This window comes from Arachis ipaensis, chromosome B03 (genome assembly GCF_000816755.2).
Source record: "Arachis ipaensis cultivar K30076 chromosome B03, Araip1.1, whole genome shotgun sequence".
Lineage (NCBI taxonomy): Eukaryota > Viridiplantae > Streptophyta > Magnoliopsida > Fabales > Fabaceae > Arachis > Arachis ipaensis.
Genome location: NC_029787.2, coordinates 28,797,318 through 28,806,782, shown reverse-complemented (window position 1 = coordinate 28,806,782; position 9,465 = coordinate 28,797,318). Strand labels below are relative to the sequence as shown.

Genomic DNA, 9,465 nt, shown 5'->3' with positions numbered 1-9,465 from the left:
ATTCAATACTAATTCTTTTATTTTTTAATTAGTTTTTTTAAAACAAATTAATTAGATATATAACACACTTAATTGGCTTTATTTTTTTATGCATAATTTTTTAACAAAAATTATAAATAACATTTGTTCGGTAGGTCGGGTACCGGATGGTTCGGGTTAATGCTTCGATTGATGGGATGTGGTTCGCCTGGTTCTGGGCTGCCGGGGATGAGTGGACGATGTTCCGAGTACTTCGTGCGAGAGGGGGGATGTCACCTGCAAAGACACTCAAACGCTCTAGTCAGAAAATGGGGGCAGGTGAAAAAAGGGGTGAATGGTATGTGACGTACCTTGGGGGAAGGGTAGGTCCTTCCCCATATATACCGTGTCAGAGGTGGGCCCCGCAAGGACAGGCCCACCTTCTTCGAGGCTCCCCCTGCACAGCTATTGCAAGGTTGTCAGGGACGCGTGTCCGGGTCGGCACCTGGACGCCTTGCACCCGACCGTTTGGGTCGGGTTGTTAGAGGGTCGGGTCGACCCGCGAATGGTTTGGGCCAGGCCGTAACAGTGCCCCCAACGCGCCAGCAATGGTCGTGAAGGTTGTTGGTGGCGTGTTATCTCTTTCTTCGTGCGTTGTCGCCAGATCGGCTGTCCGTGGAGGGGACGTGTTTCCAGCGCGCGTGTCTGTTCGTTGCTGAGGTGACCGTTCGTCGCCTCGTTCCTCGCGCCAGGCATTGAATGCTCATAATGGGTTGAAAAATCCTGCACGCAAAGACCATTTTGCCCCCAGTCTTTTCGCGCTTTACGTAGCAATTTTAAACAGTTAGTGCTTGTTCTCCTCTCCCATTTTCGTTTCTCCTGACTTCATCTTCTTTTCTCCCAAAGCATCGTTTTTGCATCCTCGTGCATTCCTTTCCCTTCCACATCTTCGCAATTTTTCCAGATTAACGTTCATCCCTTCGAATCTTCGTGTTCAATTCAGGTAAGAATTCTTCTTCGTTCCTTGCTTTGTATTTATTCTGTTATTCTTCCATATGCATGCTGTTTGCCTAGTTTTGTACGATAGATGGTCTTTTAGTATCAAGTAGGTGTGTTAGGGGGGTTACCATTTCAGGGTAGGCTTTGTTTGGATTCTGCCTTTAGCCATGTTTGATCTTAGCTGTCGAATAGGATAAATGTAGTTTCTGGACTTTTTCCGGGCTCCCGAGCTCTTAGACTAACGGAGTGGTACCCCACTGTAGGTATGTCTCGCGTCGCTTCTCGGGCCTCTCCTTCCGTCGCAAACTACGACCCCTACGCCTGGGTGACTTCCGACGTGAAGGACTCACCGAATCAGATGGGCGAGGAGGAGCTGACGGAGTTCCGACAAGGGTTGTACCTGTGCGGGGGGGACGGACGAGGAGGCCAACTATGACGTCTTCGTTCCTGCCCCCGACGAGCGATTATACGAGCTTAACTTCCGTTCCCCTCGGGTTCCCGACTGGATCTGGTTTTATAAATCCATGTTCACCCAAGTGGGGGTTCGTATCCCATTTTCTGCTTTTCAAATGGCGCTTCTTGGTCGAATCTCTGTGGCGCCGTCGCAACTGCATCCGAACAGCTGGGCTTCTATCCGCTGTTTCGAGATGGTATGTGAGTACTTGGAGTTGCCGGCTTCTGTTGACGTCTTCCTCTTTTTCTTCAACCTTACGAATCCTTCGAAGGAGGGGAAAGCAAGGAAAGGGTTCATGTCTTTCTGGTCTGCCCAAGGTCGGAGGATCTTCGGCTTGTTCGAGGACTCTTATCACGGGTTGAAAGACAAATATTTTAAGGTGCGTCCGGTTAAAGGACGTCACCCCTTTTGGTTGTCGCTAGAAGGAGAGCGCCTCATCCCAACGTACTGGAGCTTTGGGGCAGGGTCTAATACTTTTATTAAATTGTCCTATAAGGGGATGCCCACCGTGGACAAGAGGATTGCCGACGTGTTGTCGGTGGTTTTTGGGAAGAACCATGTGAATCCCCACCTTTTGATGGGTGACCAGGAGGTCGCCAGAAATTATATTTGAGTTGTTTTGTCTTGCATTTTTACCCTCTCCATTTGCTTGTTTGTGCCGGTTTTCCGACTAACTTGTTTACTTGTTCACTGTAGTGGAGATGTCTGCTTCCGTAACAGGTCTTGAGGACTTGTTTAAGACTTTCTTGGCGGACAACGATGAGGATGAAGCTGAGAAGGTTGACGGGAAACTGGAAGGCCCTTCTGAGGACAAGGGTCAGCCAACACCGTCACCTAGGGACACCGGGATGTCGGATAAGAACTCTGATGGGGCGCGCGTTTCTCCCTTTCGCGTGGAGGCGGTTGGCCCCGAGCACCCGACCTCCGCGCAGGAAGAGGATGACGACTTGAAGCTTGTCCCTACCCTCAAAATACGGAGGGCTTCTTCTAGCCCAGAGGGGGTTCTTACCGTAATGGAGCGTAACTTTGATGCCGGGACTTTCATAGATTCTCAGCTGCTTCCTGGCACAGAGGATTATTTCCTTGGCACCGAACTTACGGGGCAGGCGAGGTGGATGTACCGTACCCTTCTTTGTGGTGCCGCCATAGCTCGAAAGGCTGAGTTCGAGTTGTCGGGGATGCAGTCGCTGCGCAGGAAGCTCGAGTCCGCTGTCCAAGCCAATAACGAATTCAAAGCTCAAGTTGAAACTCTTCAGGAGCAATTGTCTGAGTCGGGGAGGAAACTAAAAGCTGCTGAGGAGAAGGCCGCGTCTGCCGAGGAGAAGTTGAGGATCTCCGATGAGACCGTTTCCCGTCTAACCGAGCGAGAGATGACTTTGGAGAGCCAGCTTAATGCCGCACAGGGTCGGGTGGTTGCCTTGGAGGGAGAGCGCGACGTGGCCGTCTCGTCAGCTAAGGCCGTTGAAGCTGAGATTGAGGAGCTCAAGAAGAAACATAAGGTGACTAGAGAGCAGGGAAAGAACGCGATCTTCATGACCGAGGAAGCTCTTAAGGCTCAGGTGAAGATCGTGGCCCCCGATTTTAACACGTCAGCGACTGGAGTTTTCAAGATGATCAAGGATGGCAAGATTGTTGACATGCCGAAAAAATGATCTCTTGTGCCTTGTGCTTTTGTATGGACTTGTGGTTTTGTTTGTAGAACTTGTTTATATTAACTTTTAGAAGCCGCTTGGTCGGTTTACCGTTATATTTCTTTGCCTTTGGTAGCGTTTTTGTTTTGTCGTGTTACCGTTTTGTTGGCATGAGCTTTGCGCTCGTGTTTGTTTACTGTTATGTTAGTAGTTCGATGAAGCCAGGTCGTGGCCTTTTGCTATCGTTGTAGCCGTTTGTGATGGCTTTGGTTTAGGTGGCCCCCGGGGTGATCAGTCCTGGGGTACCGTATCGTGGTTCCATTTTAACGTGTCGTGGAACTTCTTGTCGTGCGATGTGCAAGTGGGGAGGGGAAGAAATAGGAGTAAAATTGGTAAAAATGACAAGTAAACATTAACCGGTAATTGAATAAGTCTGTTACCATGGTAGATACAAAGGTAAGTGATTAAGCACGTTAGATCGCCTGGCCCGCTTGCCTGATCTAGGGGTAGAACCTTCTCAGGTTACCCGTATTCCAAGTCCTCGGTACTTCCCTTCCATCGAGCCTCTCCAATTTGTAGGCGCCTTTTCCAATCACTTCTTTAATCCTGTAGGGGCCTTCCCAGTTTGCCGCCAGTTTGCCTTCTCCTCGGATCGGTAGGCCGATGTCATTGCGCCGTAGGACGAGGTCATTTTGCTTGAAATCCCTTTTGAGCACTTTGGTGTTGTATCGTAGGGAGATTCTTTGCTTTAGTGCTACTTCCGACAGGTGGGCCTTCTCTCTGATCTCATCTACTAGGTCCTTCTCTACAGCTTCTTCCACCCCCTCGAGAAGTAACCGCGGGCTCGGTTCGCCGATTTCTACGGGTATCATTGCGTCTACCCCATATGTTAGGCGGAAGGGAGTTTCTCCTGTGGCGGACTGCTCGGTTGTGCGGTAGGACCAGAGGACTGAGGCGAGCTCGTTGGCCCATGCCCCTTTCTTGTTATCTAGCCGCTTCTTGAGGCCCAGCAAGATGACTTTATTTGCGAACTCAACTTGCTCGTTTGTTTGGGGTGTTCTACTGAGGAGAATTTCTGTTTGATGCCCAAGCCGGCGAGAAATTCTACGAACTTCTTATCGGTGAATTGTGTCCCGTTGTCTGAGATGACGACTTTCGGGATGCCGAAACGAGTTATCACCTGCCTCCACATGAACTTTCTGCAATTGGACGAGGAGATGGCGGCCAGCGGTTCGGCCTCTATCCATTTGGTATAATAGTCAACGGCGACTATGAGGTATTTGACCTGCCCTGGGCCAACCGGGAAGGGTCCCAGGAGGTCGACTCCCCATTGTGCGAAGGGTCGGGAGGACGTCATCAGGCTTAGTTCAGTGGCCGGTGCTCTGTGGAAGTTAGCGTTCTCTTGGCATTTGACACATTTTTTTACGAACTCCTTGGAGTCTTCCATCATTGACGGCCAGTAGTATCCGGCTCGGATGAGCTTTCTTGCTAGGGCTTTGCCCCCGATATGGTGACCACAGCACCCCTCATGGACTTCTCTGAGCACGTAGTCTGTCTGGTCGGGGTGTAGGCACTTCAGCAAAGGTTGACTAAGTCCCTTTTTGAATATCTGGTCCTGTATGACCGTGTATTTGACAGCCTCCCTTCTCAGCGCCTTGGCTTCCTTCTCATCTCCAGGGAGTTTGCCGTTTTGCAAAAAATCGACGATGGAGTCCATCCAGGAGGGGCTCGTCTTGGTTAGGTGGAGGGTGACTGCTGGTTCTTTGGTGATGCCTTGAATAAGGGATCGGTTGCCGGCTCCAGGTTTTGTGCTCGCTAGCTTGGACAGGAGGTCTGCCCGTGTGTTCCTCTCCCTCGGAACGTGTTGGATCATGACCTCTTGAAAATGTTTGCTCAGTTCTTTGACCATTTCCTAGTATTTCTGCAGTAGCGAGTCCCTGGCTTGGTAGCTTCCATTTACTTGTGCGGTGACGACCTGCGAGTCCCTGTATATTTCCAGCCTTGTGGCCCCAACTTTCCGTGCTAGAACCAAGCCCCCCAGTAGTGCTTCGTATTCTGCTTGGTTGTTTGACACGGGAAACTCAAACTTAATCGATTGTTCGTAGATGACTCCGGCTGGGCTTTCTAAGATGATCCCAGCGCCCCCGGACGTTTGGTTGGAGGCTCCGTCCACATGGAGCTTCCACCGTGTGTTCGCTTCTTCGGTTAGATTTCCAGTTACTTCCACTAGGAAGTCTACCATTTCTTGCGCCTTAATCGCATGTCGGGGCTCGTAGCTCAGATCGTATTGGGACAGATCGATTGCCCAGGTCATCATCCTTCCCGCCAGATCGGGTTTTTGTAGCACCTGACGAATCGCTTGGTCCGTTCTCACGACCACTTGGTGACTTTGGAAGTATTGTCATAGTCTGCGGGAAGAGGTCAAGAGTGCTAGTGCCACTTTCTCTTGCTGTATCTAAGTTCTGCTCCTTGCAGTGCTCTACTCACGAAGTAAATTGATTGCTGGGTCTTCCCTTCTTCCCGCACCAACACCATTGCAAGCGCTCCTTCTGTTATGGCCAGGTATAGGTAGAGTGGTTCTCCGGCTTCGGGTTTACCGAGTACGGAGGGTGCTGCCAAGATTTCTTTGAAGTGGTTGAATGCTTCCTCGCACGCAGGAGTCCATTCAAACGCTACTCCCTTCTTCATCAGGTTGAAGAAGGGCAGGGCTTTTGCCGCCGATGCACCAAGAAACTGGGACAACGCGGTTAGCCTTCCCGCCAATCGCTGAACGTCTTTGATGCAACCCAGGCTCTTCATCTAGAGTATTGCTTGGCATTTTTCAGGGTTGGCTTCTACTCCCCGTTGGGTTATCATGAATCCCAGGAACTTTCCGGCCTCCATGGCAAAGGCGCACTTAAGCGGGTTGAGCCTCATGCCGTGTTGTCGGAGGGATGCGAACACATTCTCCAGGTCGCTTATGAGATCACCAGGTTGGGTGGTCTTTGCAAGGATATCGTCCACATAAACTTCTACCGTCTTGCCAATGAGATCACTGAATATTTTGTTCATCACCCTCTAGTACGTGGCCCCGGCATTTTTCAGGCCAAAAGGCATCACTTTGTAGCAATAGGTTCCTCCTGGTGTTATGAATGCCATTTTTTCCTCGTTTGGCCGGTGCATCGGTATCTGATTGTAGCCGGAGTAAGCATCCATGAAGCTCAGATACCGGTACCCCGCAGCCGCATCGACGAGTGTATCAATGCTGGGAAGGGGATAGCAGTCCTTGGGGCATGCTTTGTTTAGATCGGATTAGTCCACACACATTCTCCATCTCCCATTGTGCTTCTTTACCAGGACCACATTTGATAGCCAGGTCGAATAGTCCAGTTCCCGGATAAACCCCGCTTCGAAGAGACTGGCCGTTTGTCTGGCCACCTCCTCTGCCCTTTCCTGAGACATCTTTCTCCTCCTTTGAGCCACTGGTTTGGCTTCCGGCCCGATGGCTAGTTGGTGCGACATGAGTCGGGGGTCTATCCCCGGTATGTCGGCCGGCGTCCAAGCAAACAAATCGCCATTGGCTCTAATCATTTTCATCAAAGGCTCTTTTAGTTCACGGGGGAGGTTTCTGTTCACGAACGTGAACTTTTCCTCCGTATTCCCGACCCTAAACTTTTCCAGGTCCCCTTCTGGTTCGGGTCTAGGCTTGTCGTCAACTCTGGCATCCAGGTCGGCGAGAAACACCCCCGATGCCTCTTTAGATTTTTTCCTCAAGGAGAAGCTGGCGTTGTCGCAAGCGATTGCCATTTTCAGATCTCATTTTATGGACCCTACCGACCCGTCTTCAGCTACAAACTTCATTATCAGCATCCTAGTGCTGATGACTGCCCCTAGGTCGTTAAGGGTCTTCCTTCCGAGGATGATGTTGTAAGCGGTGGAGTCTCGTAGGATCACGAACTCGACCATCACCGTTCTTCTCCTCTGACCTTGTCCCACGGAGGTCGGCAAGGAGATTATCCCGTCCAGCTTGATGAAGTGGTCGCCGAGCCCTACGACGCCGTGCTGGTGAGTCTGTAGGTCGGCATCTCTTAGGCCTAAAGCGTCGAACACATTGCGGAACATGATGTTCGAGTCTGCCCCCGTGTCTACGAGGATTCGCTTGACGAGACCGGTTCCCACTCTGGCCGTTATGACCATGGGGGGCTTTCCTCGACCTTGTCACACGATTGGTCCTCCGGGCCGAATGAGATGGATGGGAGTTTCTTGGTGCTTCGCGAGGGAGATGAGGAAACCGCGAGGACCTTGGCGTCCTTCTTATGTGCCGACTTCGACCTGGGCGCCACGTTTCTTGCTGTTACCACATTTACTATGGTGAGGCCGTGGTCGTTCTCTTCCGGCTCTTGACGCCGCTTTGCTGCCCGCGTTCCGTCCTCGCTCTCGTGGTCGTGGTTCTGTCTCCTCGGCTCCCTAATGAGGTGGGAGAACTCGGCTAGCTTTCCATCTGTAATTGCCTGCTCCAGCGCATACTTCAAGTCAAAACAGTCCTGAGTGTTATGCCCGTAGCCCTTGTGATAGTCACAGTAGAGGCTCCGGTTCCCCCCTATTCGGTCCTTCAGCGGTCGGGGCTTCGACAATATCCCCTTCTCATCTATCTATTGATAAACTTCCATGATAGGTGCGGTGAGAGGAGTGTAGTTAGTGAACTTCCCGACACGAGGAAACGGTCTGGGAATCTTACTCGGAGCGCCGTCTCTGGCGTGTTCCTGGCGCCTTTCTCCGCTTCCGTGGTGCCGGTTTTGGTTGAAGGAGGGCTGCTGCTTATTGGCAGCCACAACCTGGCTGACTTCTTCGTTATTGATGTATTCTCTGGCTACGCATTGGATCTCCTGCATTGTCCACACTGGTCTCGTCGTGAGGTGTTTTCTGAAGTCTTCGTTTAGGAGTCCGTTCGTCAGGCATAGGCTGGCGACCGAGTCGGTTAGTCCATCGATCTCCAGGCACTCGTCGTTGAAACGATCCAAATATTTTCTTGTCGGTTCTCCGGACCTCTGCGTCACTCCAAGCAGGTTGATTGGGTGCTTTGCCTTGGCTATTCTGGTAGTGAATTGGGCTAAGAAGGCGTGTCTTATATCTGAGAACTCGGCCACCGAGCCCTGCGGGAGGCTATTAAACCACCGTATCGCAGGTCCCGCGAGGGTGACCGGGAAGGCGCGACACCTTACCTCGTCCCCTACTCCCTCCAGGTTCATTCTGGCCTCGAAGGCCGTAAGGTGCTCCTGTGGGTCTTGGGTTCCGTCGTACCTCATGTCCGTTGGCTTGTCAAAGTGCTTTGGCAGCTGGACTTCGAGTGGAACGATGAAAAGGGGTCGCGCCTACTATGACTGGTCCGCGAGTTCGCCGTGTTCTCCCTTCGTCGTCTTCCTGACGACCGTCTTTCCGGTCGCGATCAGCCGCGGCGTGACCTGTGGCACGCCGTCTCCTGTTTCTGACATATATGAGGGGGTCATGGCGTCTCCTCATGCGTCCTTCCTCCTTGGGGCTCTCAGATTCGGACCTTGGGCTAGCAGCGCGTCGGGAGCGGCTTCTCGGGGGAGAACGGGAGTCGCCTGACTCGGGTGTATGCTGGCGATGCTCCCAAACTGCCAGTTGATGTTCTAGGTCCTGCATTCTGTGGCACAGTTTCTGCATTATCCTGGCGCTGTTGTCGCCGGTTCCCCCGAAGGGGCGTCTTTCAAGGGATCGTGTGGTTCGTCGAGGAGGGAATCTTGTGCGATCCTCCGAGGACGCCACGATGGGTTCCCCTCTCTGCCCGGCTTCACGCCCTATTCCTCCGGGGCCTTGTACTACTTCCATTCAGGCGGTCTCCCCACAGAGGGCGCCAATGTTCGGTAGGTCGGGTATCGGACGGTTCGGGTTGATGCTTCGATTGATGGGATGGGGTTCGCCTGGTTCTGGGCTGCTGGGGATGAGTGGACGATGTTCCGAGCATTTCGTGCGAGAGGGGGGTGTCACCTGCAAAGACACTCCGACGCTCTAGTCAGAAAATGGGGGCAGGTGAAAAAAGGGATGAATGGTATGTGACGTACCTTGGGGGAAGGGTAGGTCCTTCCCCATATATACCGTGTCAGAGGTGGACCCCGCAAGGACAGGCCCACCTTCTTCGAGGCTCCCCCTACACAGCTATTGCAAGATTGTCAGGAACGCGTGTCCGGGTCGACACCTGGACGCCTTGCACCCGACCGTTTGGGTCGGGTTGTTAGTGGGTCGGGTCGACCCACGAATGGTTTGGGCCAGACCGTAACAATATTAATGTAAATTCAAATATTTTTGTGCATGACAAGTGCTTCCATACTTATAAAATAATATAATTAAAACAACAAATTGGTAATTAAAAATACTAAATTAATATTATTAATAATATAATTTAAAAATAACATTAATATT

At 51.7% G+C, this 9,465-nt stretch overlaps 1 protein-coding gene across 1 annotated transcript; it reads right to left on the bottom strand.

The window, feature by feature from the left end:
* Nucleotides 7,674-8,327, bottom strand: LOC107632780. Its single transcript, XM_016336436.1, has one exon. The coding sequence runs from the start codon at nt 8,325-8,327 to the stop codon at nt 7,674-7,676; it is 654 nt and encodes a 217-aa protein (XP_016191922.1).